Source organism: Oncorhynchus nerka, linkage group LG23 (genome assembly GCF_034236695.1).
Source record: "Oncorhynchus nerka isolate Pitt River linkage group LG23, Oner_Uvic_2.0, whole genome shotgun sequence".
Taxonomy (NCBI): domain Eukaryota; kingdom Metazoa; phylum Chordata; class Actinopteri; order Salmoniformes; family Salmonidae; genus Oncorhynchus; species Oncorhynchus nerka.
Window position 1 is genome coordinate 43,542,043 of NC_088418.1, and position 12,928 is coordinate 43,554,970.

A 12,928-nucleotide genomic window follows, 5' to 3' on the forward strand; every position below is an offset into this window, starting at 1 on the left:
TGTACAACCACGTGCAGCATTCAAATGTGGGATGGGAACTTTCATTCATTCGGTACATATAGACAACAGCGAAATATGTCCTCATGTAAAAACTTCACCTAATACATGCAGGTCAGCAGATACATGTCATTAAAGTGTCGATAATGAAATACCATTCAGAAGCAGTCTGACATAAAAAACTAATCTTCATCCTTCACTATTTAGGCAAAAAGGAATCATTCATCACTTTACGCTGAGTGACACTACATTCTCTGTTCCATTGAAAAACACCACACACAAGAATTACACTATGACATCATCATCACGCGACTACCCACTCACTCCGAGTCTGATTCGTGGCCTCCGTTGGTCGTCATCGCCTTCATGCTCATAGCCACGCCCCCATTCTGTGGTAATTGTGGCCGTGGGGCAAGCGGCGGCTTGATGATTGCGATGTTGCCCACAGATACAGGGTGCACCCCGTCGTTGGAGGCCACGGAGGGGGTCTTGGATGGAGGGTTGTAGTCACTCAGCTTCTCACGCAGTCGGTTCTTCATGTTCTTGTCGGTCAAGGGAGGAGGGTACGTGATCTTGTTCTTCAGGATGCCTGAGATGGGAAAAATACAGAATCTTTTGACATTTGTTTTAGGTGTAATAACAAAGCTTTCACAAATCAATAAAGACTCAGTTATAGGGCCAATGTAGTGTATGCTTGGATGAATGATTGAATGAACAAACAAATGAGTGAGTGAATGAACAAACACACAAACCAACCCACCAACAAAAAAAGAAACAAATAAAAGATGGAATTGTCTACATCTCTCACCTTTCTTGGGCTCAGGCTGGTGGGTGCCCAGGCTGGGAGGCCCATTGGAGGGTAGACTGAGAGGTCCATTCTCCCTAGTGGGGGTCTCCCTGTCCTGGGGTGTCTCTCCTCTCTCTCCTACGTGGTTGTGTTTGTTCTCCTGGTGCAGCTCCACGTTCACCTTGGTCTCCACCCTCAGACGTTCTGCACCCCCAGGATCCTCGCTGTCACTGGCTGTCATCGCCTCCTTGGGCCAGTGAGGCCTCACATGATTGGACACTGCTTCCACTGGGGTCAGAGGAAGAAGAAACATGAGCCAATCAGTATTTTGGTTGTAGGTAGTACTACCATACCACAGTACAATAATAAATCATGTTGATAACACTGTTGAGAACACAGTATAATGCACTATAATCCAGCTCTAATTCTAATATTTATGTCATCTTACCAGTGAGTCATTAAGAATGAATAAAAAGCTAAATGAGAGAAACTGCAGTGCTTTCTGAGCAGTGAGACCATGGACGTTCCGGCTAACTGATGAGAAATGGACGGCTACCTTTGATGCTGGACCCTTTAGGTGTGCTGTGTAGAGGCGGTCTCTCGTTGTTCCACTTGGGCTCGATGTCCATGTCATCATCCTCGCTGTCCGAAGAGTGAGACGAGGCATAGGACGAGCTGTGTTCATCTACAGACAACTCACTGTCCGAGTCCGAGTCTGAGAGCGAGAGAGAGAGAAAGAGAGAGGGAGACCAAAAGACAAAAGGGAGAGAAAGAGCAACACATGAACACATTATGCAGACACACAGCTCACTGCTGTGAAGACGACACACCATCTCCATCAACTCTTCTAACAAGGACAGTTTGACGGAGTTTTGAATCAGATCACGGCTTACCGTCTCCTCCTTTAGTGCCGTTCCTGTGGAACAGAGGTCCGTCCAGGTCAGTGTGTCCTGCTTTAGCTGTCCCTGACGATACACTGTGCTTCTGGCCAGAGTCACCCCTACATCAGAGAGCCAAACACAGGTTAGTTACACAGCTGGGTGGAATCACGTTGGAGCCTTTCAACTTACTGTAGAGCTGCAGAAGAACTGATGACGAAATTCATTTTTTATTCTACTTTATACCCCTTTTTCCTCCCCAATTTCGTGATATTCAATTGGTAGTTACAGTCTTGTCCCATCGCTGCAACTCCCGTAGGGACTCGGGAGAGACGAAGGCCGAAACACGACCCTGCCAAGCCGCACTGCTTAGTGACGCACTGCTCGCTTAACCCAGAAGCCAGCCGCACCAATGTGTCGGGGGAAACACCGTACACCTGGCGACCGTGTCCGCGTGCACTGCGCCCGGCCCGCCACAGGAGCACGATGGGAAAAGGACTTCCCTCCCGGCCAAACCCTCCCCTAACACGGACGACCCTGGGCCAATTGTGCACCGCCTCATGGGTCTCCCAGTCGCGGCCGGCTGCGATACAGCCCAGGATGGAACCCTGGTCTGTAGTGATGCCTCTAGCATTGCGATGCAGGGCCTTAGCCCGTTGGGCCACTCGGGAGGCCATGATGACGAACTTCACCTGGGCATTGGATAACGTGGAATTCCCCCCGTTTTCTCTCTTTTCCCTGAACATAATGCTAGAGTCATACCTTTTCCAAACTCCTATAGATTGAGACATTAGCCAGAGGGCCTACAACAATATTGTACTGTAGCTAACCTGTCTGAAGCCTTCTGATCTAAGAGTTAGGCTTGCTGGGGCTGGAGCCTAGCTGACTGCCAGAGGCCAGCTGTGTGTGTCTGAAATATTCTACCAGGTACTGTATATACCTCCCTCCTCCAGCCAGACACTCCCCACCTGCTGGGCGTAGCACTAGTTGACCTGTGTGTGTGTGCTTGTGTGTGTGTGCACGTACGTGTGTTGTCTCTTTTTGTATGCTTGCGTGTTTGACAAACTGCTGTGTTAAGCTGAGCCATGCTTTGCCTGCATGCACGTGAAATAATATTCAGCAAGGTAGAAAAACAGTCACAAAACCACAGAGAGAGAGAGAGAGAGAGAGAGAGAGAGAGAGCTCAGAGATGCTGTGGAGGCTGCGACTAGGGTTCGTGTGGAGAGAGAAAGAGAGAGAGAGATGGCTCAGAGGTGCTGTGGAAGCTGCTACTAGGGTTAGTGTGGAGAGAGAAAGAAAGAGAGATTGAGAGAGAGGGCTCAGAGATGCTGCGGAGGCTGCTACTAGGGTTCGTGTGGAGAGAGAGAAAGAGAGATGGCTCAGAGATCAAAAGAGTAACAGAGAGAAACAGAGAGAAAAAGAGAGATCCAGACTGAGACAGGACAGACAGTTGCCATAGTCATGCGGCAGCCACCGTGCTAGCTGAGTGTGTAAAGGGAGGTAGCTGCTGTGGCTTTTGGCTGACCTGACGGTACTCTCCAGAGAAACAGCGGACTCCGCAATGGCTGACCTGTACAGAGGACCGTCCTCAGTGTACGTGTTGTTACAGTTCAGAGACCGCTGGAGGGAGGAATGGAGGAAGGGAGGGAGGGAGTGGAGGAGAAAGAAACCAGTCAGTACTAGACAGTCAAGACATCTGTTCATCTCTTATGTGTGTGCTTATCCATGTGTACACTCACGGTGAGTAGAGATGCTCGGGTAGTGCTGGACTCATCCGGTGAAGCCTTCTTCCCGGTAAAGACATTCTTCAGATTCTTCCTCACTTCTTTATTAAAGATCACATGGAAGAAGAAGATGAAGATGCCCTATAAGGAGACAGAGAGAGAGGGGGTCAGTGAAAGCCTTTACCAAAAATCCATTCTCTTCACAGATTAGGCCAGGGCCTGCATTGTCTCAGAGTAGGAGTGCTGATCTAGGATCAGCCCCCCCGGCAATGTAATCTTATTCATTATGATCTAAAAGGCAAAACTGATCGTAGATCAGTATGCCTACTCTGAGATGCTTTATGAATGCAGGCCCTGGCCTAATACCAGAGAAGAGAATGGATTGTGTAAAAACTGGTGATCACTGGTGTACAGTAAGATTGAGAGTTTTAGCTGAGAGTGCAGTGAATGACAGTGGACTGTACAGCCTGGCCCGTGACCGTTAACCCCGAGGCCCTGTCCCTGACCCCTCACCTGCAGACAACTGAAGATGGCGAACAGGTAGTGGAAGGTCATGACGTCACTGTTGACGGCCATGAGGCCCAACAGCCAGGTGGCGCTGATGAGCAATAGGAGCAGGAAGGCCATCCTCAGAGCAGGACTATGTAGGGGGAGAGACTCAGATTATAACACACATGCACACACACCCACATATTCGCGCGTCCACAGACACACACGTAAATCCTACTAATAGACTGTTTGTGTAACATAGGTGTAGCTCAACAATGGAATGTAGAGAATGGCCTTTGATATCCTTCACCTCAAGCGTGTGTGTGTGTGTGGGCGCGTGCGTATGTGTGTGTTGGTGCCCTGCGAGTGTAATAACACTCACATGGCTCCAGACTTCTGGAAGGACCTCTGCCTGCGTCCACAGGATGCCTTGGCTGCCAGTACAAAGATGACGATGTTGACCTGAGAGAGAGGAGCGAGACAAGCCTTGGAACCATGGCAGACAACAGGGTAATTCACTTCCAGTCAACAACAGATACACTCAAGACCTCGAACTGCAAATCACGCGTTAACACAGGCATTTCATTCACTAAGGAATTAGAGAGGGAGAGCGAGCAAAGGAAGGACAACAATAAAAGGGAAGGGCGAGGAGAGAAAGAAAGAAAGAACGTAACATTGAAAAGAAACATGCACAGTAAGTCAAAAAAAATCTATCGCCATTAGAGGTTTAAAAAAAAAAAACGGCACCATTTATCTCAGGCACTCACCAGGACGACTACAGAGATGGGCCCTGCGAAGCTCCAGATGAGGGTGTCGTGGACAGAGAGCCAGCAGAAGTCTGGGTTCCCATAGCCCTGAGGGTCAAGACCCACTGCCAGACCTGAGGAGGGGAGAACCAGAGAAACACATCAACACTGTGTTAGCTACAGGCCTACTGTGAAGTATGAGCATTACCTGCACTGGGACAATAATACAGTTGCACTGTGCAGGGAATTCTTTCTTCACTCAAATGCAGAGAAAAATAAGCCAGTGGCACCTGTTAGAAGTAGACGCATTGGGCTATTACTGATGGGAGAAGAGAATAACAGAGAAAGACTAGAAAGCCTGAGCATGGTTCACCCACGAACGATATTGCAGGTCAAGCAAAGCATGCTGGGGAACGGCGCTTTCTTTCTTCATTCAAATCCATAGATGTACACAGAGGCTTCATAAAACACCTCACTGCAGTGCACAACGGTGTAAACAGGTCTACGCTGGTATTATCCACGAGAGAAGAGCAGAGGCTGGGCTGGGTTAGGGACTTATTCTCTCCCCGGGCTTTGTGAGTGTGCCAGGGTGGAAGGTGATAGCATTATGGGCCGACTGGCATCAGCAGACACAGGTCTAATCACCTAGAGGAAGTCTTCAGGACAGGAGGGGACATATAGTGCTGGAGACTACTACTGGACAGAGACTTCAGGAAGTCCCCCCCCCTCTGCTCACTTCCTCGCTCTCTCCCTCATATTATCGGGCTTTTCCAACTGCTCTCTCTCTTCCCTCTCAAGTTTCCCACGGGGATCAAAGGTTCCTCAAGGGGAGGCAGGCGAGGCGCAGACAAGGCAGCCTCTCACTCAGAGGTGTGACTAGGTTTGTTTACCTGGGATTGGGGTGACAGAGTTTAAGTGTGTGAGTGTGTGTGAGTGCATGCATGCCCGTCTGTCTGCTTGTGCGTCTGTGTGTGTCCTCACCTGTGATGATTGCAGGTATGCCCCAGCCCATGGCGTAGTAGAACCTCATGTGACCGTGGTTGATGTTCCGGACCTCCGTCAGCATGCGGTAGATGTGGAGGCCCTCCACAAACATCCAGGCAAACGTACACATGTAGAAGTAGTGGAGCAGGATGGCAATCACCGTACACACAAACTGCAGACAGGGAGTCACAGAGGGACGAGGTCAGAGGTCACCCGGGACATCCATTTCAATCACACCGAGAACCACTAATCCAAGATCCCAGTCCCATGCTTCAGCACTGGCCACACTACACTAGAGGGTACAAAAACATGAAGAACACCTTCTTAACTGAGTTTTGTCTCTTGCCCATTCACTCTCTGAATGGCACACATGCACAATCCATGTTGTCATAATCCTTCTTTAACCTGCCCCCCCTTCATTCTACACTGATGGAAGTGGATTTAACAAGGGGACATCAATAAGGGATCATCGCTTTCACCTGGTCAGTCTGTGTCAAGGAAAGAGCAGGGGTTCATAATGTTTTGCACACTGAGTGGGTCTCTCTCTCTCTCACTCCCTCCATTTCTCTCTACTTTTCTTTATCTCCCTCCATCCCTTGTTCCAGGAAGAATGCAGTGTTCTTGGGAATCTCCCAGTAGGTAGGGGAGGGACAGAGCTAGATCACAGTCTACAGAGTAGAGGGTCATCAATCTAACAGGAGATGCTCAGGGCTGTGACTGACGACAGCATTCCACAGCACTGACACACACACATGCACGCACGCGCGTGCGGGGCTAGGCTTCTAACTTCAGAAAAACAGAGGGTGAGTCAGTGAGTAAGTGTCGTTCGTTACTAATGTTGTAACAGTACAGCCAGAAGAGGACTGGCCATCCCTCAGATCCTGGTTCCTCTCTAGGTTTCTTCCTAGGTTCCTGCCTTCTAGGGAGTTTTTCCTAGCCACTATGCTTTTGCCTCTGCATTGCTTGCTCTTTGACATTTTAGGCTGGGTATTTGTAAAGCTTCTGATATGAAAGAAGTCGATTTGAATTTGATTTGAACAGTAACAGAGTCTATGGAGACAGACTCAGACCTGTATGTCTGTCTGTGACAGGGTCTACTGCCCTGAGGCTCAAACAGTCAGGCACCAGTAACAGCATGTCTCTATTATCACAGGCCTGGAGGGACAGCAGGCCTGTGTGTGTGTGTGTGTGTGTGGCTGTGTGTGCGCACAGGCGTGTGTGTTGTGCAATACAGTTCAGAGTAAATTGCATCAATGTACTTAAATGTATGTCAAAATACACTATTAGATTACTTGCCTATAGGCAGACCTTTACAATGCCCTTACCAGGTACAGGAATCACATGCTATGTGAATACACAGTTTCAGACATCTCAGAAGGCCTTAAATAGAGTATCTGTTGTTCGACAACAGAGAGATGGTTAGTCCCATCCAGAACAGTAAATCCCTTAGCTCTAACACTATTAGTGAAGCAACAGATGTACAATCTAGAAAAATCTAGCAGACAAAAGACAAACTCTCAGGTAGAACCGATCCCTGTAAGCTCCTGTCAGCAGCAGTAACCTGAATGGCTGCAGGAAAACAAATAGCAGCTATTTACCAGAAACCTCTAACCGGAGGGGAACCTGAAACGGAAATCCCTGCTTTATCCCTTAACCTACCTGAAAACACACCACGTGACGGGAATAGGACAAATACTGTAGATGTTGGGGAGGAGTGTGTGTGTGTGGGGGGGGGGGGGCGTGGGAGGGGTGTGCCTGTGTAGATCATGTACGGGGGTTGTTTGTGTGTTTTAAACATTGCAATGTGATTTTGATCAAAAAGACCTGTGCAGGCAGACACAGACTTCCCCGTAATGATGAAGTAGCGCATGAGTCTTTTCTCAGCTCAACAACGACGACGAATTCCCATAACGCCAAGGAGAATATGGCTGCAGGGCTGTATCCCCGGGGTGATCCCAGGTGATCCCTGCCATTTGTAGTCAGAATGTGGGGTTCTAAAGAACTACATTGTAACTGTGAATACAATGGAAAGCACACCTGTGCTCCAAGCAGAGATAACAGAGGTGCTAGTGTACTTCTAACACTTAAGCGTCAGAATCAGGAGTGCTACCAAGCAACCGACATCTTTTTCATTCATATCCAGATAGTGACAAATGCTAAACATTCCAAACTATCCCTGCTAATGCATGGTCAATGACATTTTTCAGGAGTTTCGAGGTCGGGGTCCCTTAAGTTTTCAGTCACTGTGTTTTCAGTCTTGTTGATGGGTCAGAGGTTAGAGTTCAGGGGTTAGAGGTCAGGGTCCTGGTTAGAGGTCACAATTTGGCTTCCTTAGTTCCGTTCATCTCACCAGGTTGTCAGTCTGGTCAGTTCGTCAGGGTTAGAGTAAGAGGTCAGGGGTCATAGGTTAAATGTTCCTCACTGGGTTGTCAGTCTGGTTGATGCCGATGAGGAAGACGAGCTCGGAGAAGAAGAGTGCCGCCACCAGGTTCTTGTGGATGCTGTGGAGGTTAGAGCGTAGCTTCCTGAGTAGAGCCAGCAGGATGAAGGTGAGGAGCAGGGCTACCAGGGAGGCTGACACCGCGGTGTAGGTCACGATCTTTAGGGGTAACACGTCACCATGCTAGGAGAGGAAGAGGAGAGACAGGGGAGAGGGGTGAGAAAGAGAGGGGGGGGGATAAAGATCATTATCATACTTGATAGCAGGACATGAACTACCCCCCTCCCCTACTGCTGTAGTGTATCCTGCCCATAGCAATTAAATGACAACTATTTAGAGTTCTGTACAGTATATCTCTATGAGCCTACCTCTCTCTTGGAGATGTCCATGAGCACAGCGAAGCTGGCCATGTGGTCACACTGACAGCTGATGTGTGTGTTGTTCCTGTTCAGCAGCTCACATCCCTTGGACGACCAGCCCCCCGTACCACCAATTCTACACACACACACACACACAGAGGACAGACAATGAATACCATGTAAAGAGTGTGGTGTGTGTGTGTGTGTGCGTGTGTAGTACTCACGCAATGGAGTGATTCCAGAACACACACACAGGTTTGGTCCTGTCCTCTGTCTCCAGTAGTGTGTACTCCAGTGTGATGGGGGGGTCAAGGGGGGAGGAGAGGGGAGAACCCTCGCTGTACACCAACGTGCTTACTATGGGGGTGTTGATCACTGGACGGTTGGGCAGCCTACACACACACACACACACACACACACACACACACACACACACACACACACACACACACACACGAGCAAGGATGAACGGACACACTTATTTTGATAGCTTTTGAAGTAATGTTTACGCACGTATGACCGCACGCACTCAAGCAAACACTCCTTTTCGGGAGTTCCCAAAATATACATTCTCGGCTGTTTGTGGCCGCATGGCAACCAGCCAAATAGTGATTTCTGAGTCCTACTAGTACCAGTGTAGCAGCTATCACATACACACACGGCGCTAAATCTTATGATCTGCCAACCAAACTGTTCCACATTTAACTCTGCTTTATATGTGTGTGACATTTCTAGCGACGTGTTTTTATCATATATAGAGTTTTGAGTGGTCCAAAGGTATACAGTGACAGGCTCAGACAGCATGGCAATGATGTGAGACAAACACCCACAGTACGCCGGGGCAATAATCAGACCTAAAGTAAACAGTGGTTTGTGCCAACGCAAATACAGTTGCCATATCTGTTGCCACGTTTGAGTCATTTATGAGATATGTTATGTCTTTATTATGATGGCTAGATTAGCTACGTAGAAATGGATAAAAAGGCAGTGTCTGGTTATGTCAGATTTGATGAAAGATTGAAGTAAAGCGTAGTACTGTAGTAAAGTGTTGCCCTTGGTTACCTGAGGCTCCTACGGTCCGGGTCGTATCTCTCAGGGAGGAGCTGACCCAACGACCTAAAGACTATCACCACGGCAACAGGCAGGGGGGCGGCGGACTCGACATGGCGGCGTCTCTTATTGGAATGGGTGTGATCCTCTTCAGGGGCGCCGGAGTGAGAGGGCTCGACGCTGGGATCGACTACTAGAGAGTGAGAGGGCTCGACGCTGGGATCGACTACTAGAGAGTGAGAGGAAGAGTGTGAAAGAGACAACACCTATTGAAACACCTGTTTAAAGTCCTTACTACAAAGTAGATTGGGACCCACTGATGCATGAAACGAAGATAAGCGATATAAGGAATAATTGTAAAAAGCTTTGGAGCACCTTAAACGGAATTTAGGGGAAAAAGGCACTCAGCTCCATCATTTATTGAATCAGCTGGCTCATTCATCACAAAACCCACTGATATAACTACTTTGATGTTTTTTTCATTGGTAAAATTAGCAAACTTTAGACATGACATGCCAACAACTATTTCTGAACCTACACATATTTGACCAAATTATGAAAGACAAGCATGGCGATTTTGAATTCCGTCAAGTGAGTGTGGAAGAGGTGAAACAATTATTGTTGTCTATCTCTCCTGGCTCAAAGTAGAGGAGAGATTGACTTCATCCCTACTTGTATTTGTGAGAGGAATTGACATGTTGAATGCAACAAGCTGTCTGTTTGAACTACTGGCACACAGCTCGGACACCCATGCAGAAGTCTCTTCACAGTCGCCAAGTCCAGAACAGACTATGGGAGGTGCACAGTACTACATAGAGCCATGACTAAATGGAACTCTATTCCAAATCAAGTAACAGAAGCAGTAAAATACAGATTTAAAAAACGGATAATTATACACCTTATGGAACAGCGGGGACTGTGAAGAGACACACACACATAGGCACAGACACACGCTAATACACACACATGGTAACATAAACACACGTACACGTGGATTTTGTATTGTAGATATGTGGAGGTAGAGTAGTGGCTTGAGGGGACACACTTAACGTGTTGTGAAATGTAATGTCATGTTTTTTTTTTTATTGTATAGAACTGCCTTCATTTTGCTGGGAAGAGTAGTTCCTGCCTTGGCAGCAGCCAATGGGGATCCATAATAAATATGAATACAAATCACGGCCGATTCATTTTGTGTCTTAAGAGTAAGAGACTGGGGTTACGCGACTGCTTAAGCTGGACTTCGAGCACTCTGTCAAACTGGTAGGTCACCGACAAATCCCTAAGGTTGTGATGGATTACAGCCCAAAGGAGTTTGTACAGTTTGCAGTACTCCAGGTCCAGCGGTAGTGTGAGCAGACGACTGTACCTTTGTCGGGGACCTCCTGGGGCCTCGTGTTGAACTGTGGGAAATGGACAGAGGAAGTGAGGTCTTTGGGGTAGTACTCCTGGATCTCATGGAAGCGAGGGAATGAGGCCCGCCCGGGGACAGACGTGTCCAGGTAATCAACGACAATGACTGAGGAGAGAGAAAGAACCACACGTCGAGACCGGCTCATTATCAGATAAGGGTGATAGATTAGAATTGCAGTGCATGAAAGTGGAACTTGACTGCAGTTTTACCCAGAGACAAATTACGAATGGAATATTTGTCCACATTCTATGTTAGGGAGTTAGGAATCTGCTCCTCGACTCTCTGAAATCCTCTCTTCATTGGTCTGTAAATGTGTCTTCACTCACTCATGTTGTCAGTGACGATGGTGAATGGTTTGAGGTAGGTCTTCCTCATGTTCCGTGCCAGGGTGTTGGTGTAATCCTCAAAGTGGCGCAGCAGATGGGCGGTTCCCCCCTCAGAGCGCTGGATCTGCTCCCAGTGGTCTCTGGTGCCAGGGTCTAGGATGGCACTGCCCGCTCTCACCAGGTTCTGAAGGGTTTAACAATAGAGAGCAGGACGGTCAGACAGTAAGCCGCTTTGAATGTGGGCACAAACTCTGTCACTCCTGTCTAAGTCCTAGAGTAGCAGACGTTGCCTGCTCAAGTAGGCCTATATAAGATAGGTGACCTAACACATTCACAACCTACAGAGAAATGCCATAATATAATGTGGAGATGTTAAATAGCTCAGCTTTTTGGAGATTCAAATTCATATTGCAGGTTGACGTTTATTGTCACGAGTCTTCCCCTGCAGCCAGAACTGAGCGGTTTTCCGCAATGTCAAAATTGTTTATATTGTCAAAAATGTATGAAAACCAAAAAAGGCTTAATTTAAGGTTAGGGTTAGGCATTAGGGTCAGCAGTGTGGTCAAGGTTATGTTTAAAGTCAGACTGTGTGGCTGTGCCAGCTAGTGACCACTCTGCAGAGCTGCCTCCAAGTCTAAATACATTCCAACCTGCGTTCCCATTGGCCAGGTCAGCTTCCCCTGTTAGTGGAACTGGAAGAGAGCCAGAGGAGGGCAGTATTCCTCCAGTCTTCCCAGTGCAACCGAACCCACCCAGTTTATAATCCTGAATAATGCACCGGTAATGCACCTAATGCCCTGCTGTCTGACACAACAGACAACTAGTGCACGGTCCCTGAGAGAAATACCACGCATACAAAAACACATCTTTAGAAAAAATACAAATATTGCAATTAGCCAGTTTGCAGTCAGTACATTTGCAACGTTGTCTTCAAAGAACAACAACAACAAAAAAACTCTTGACCTCGTTGAACTCTGCGTCTCTCGTGGCCGTGAGATCGAATCCTGTCTGCTGACTCTCGTACTGGAGGACCCTGGTCAGCAGCTGGAACGCTGTCTTCACATCGTTGCCGTAGTAACTGTCCGTGTGGTTGGTGGCGTTGTGGAGCAGGCGGACGATAGCGTTGGCGCGCTCGCGGTCCATCCTGGACACGTTACGATGCATCTCCTCATTCTGGAGGGACGGAGGGGAAGAGAAGGAGGTCAAGAATACAGACAGATACTGGAGACAGTTACAACTATATGGACTGTCTGTGGTAGGTTGGTAATAATAGATGAATCCTAACCAGTGGTGAAAGTAGATTTCATTTCTTACCAGTACGGGACACCCAAGCACGCGCACCTATTAATTTCATATATGATCTCTGTGGTCCTAGTAGCCTAGGCCAATTAAAGATTGGCCATACAGTGGGGCAAGAAAGTATTTAGTCAGCCACCAATTGTGCAAGTTATCCCACTTAAAAAGATGAGAGAGGCCTGTCATTTTCATCATAGGTACATTTCAACTATGACAGACAAAATGAGAAAAAACATCCAGAAAATCCCATTGTAGGATTTTTTATGAATTTATTTGCAAATTATGGTGGAATATAAGTATTTGGTCACCTACAAACAAGCAACATTTCTGGCTCTCACAGACCTGTAACTTCTTCTTTAAGAGGCTCCTCTGTCCTCCGCTCGTTACCTGTATTAATGGCACCTGTTTGAACTTGTTATCAGTATAAAAGACACCTGTCCA

General features: G+C 47.7%; 1 protein-coding gene across 3 annotated transcripts in view; it reads right to left on the reverse strand.

Annotated features, from left to right (window-relative positions):
* Nucleotides 1-12,928, reverse strand: part of LOC115106865 (cadherin EGF LAG seven-pass G-type receptor 1-like) — a 126,847-nt gene that overhangs the window by 4,387 nt on the left and 109,532 nt on the right. For 2 of the 3 annotated variants that reach the window (XM_065008132.1, XM_029630033.2), the window contains exons 20-36: nucleotides 12,155-12,364; nucleotides 11,192-11,375; nucleotides 10,821-10,970; nucleotides 9,467-9,683; nucleotides 8,629-8,796; nucleotides 8,414-8,540; nucleotides 8,028-8,228; nucleotides 5,603-5,777; nucleotides 4,643-4,755; nucleotides 4,258-4,337; nucleotides 3,900-4,026; nucleotides 3,402-3,527; nucleotides 3,188-3,282; nucleotides 1,678-1,784; nucleotides 1,341-1,499; nucleotides 806-1,072; nucleotides 322-586 (exon numbers count right to left, since the gene is read on the reverse strand). In XM_065008132.1, coding sequence (XP_064864204.1) covers nucleotides 322-586; nucleotides 806-1,072; nucleotides 1,341-1,499; nucleotides 1,678-1,784; nucleotides 3,188-3,282; nucleotides 3,402-3,527; nucleotides 3,900-4,026; nucleotides 4,258-4,337; nucleotides 4,643-4,755; nucleotides 5,603-5,777; nucleotides 8,028-8,228; nucleotides 8,414-8,540; nucleotides 8,629-8,796; nucleotides 9,467-9,683; nucleotides 10,821-10,970; nucleotides 11,192-11,375; nucleotides 12,155-12,364 — 2,771 coding nt within the window. The remainder of the gene's footprint in view (nucleotides 1-321; nucleotides 587-805; nucleotides 1,073-1,340; nucleotides 1,500-1,677; nucleotides 1,785-3,187; nucleotides 3,283-3,401; nucleotides 3,528-3,899; nucleotides 4,027-4,257; nucleotides 4,338-4,642; nucleotides 4,756-5,602; nucleotides 5,778-8,027; nucleotides 8,229-8,413; nucleotides 8,541-8,628; nucleotides 8,797-9,466; nucleotides 9,684-10,820; nucleotides 10,971-11,191; nucleotides 11,376-12,154; nucleotides 12,365-12,928) is intronic. The other variant, XM_065008133.1, reaches the window with a different exon arrangement.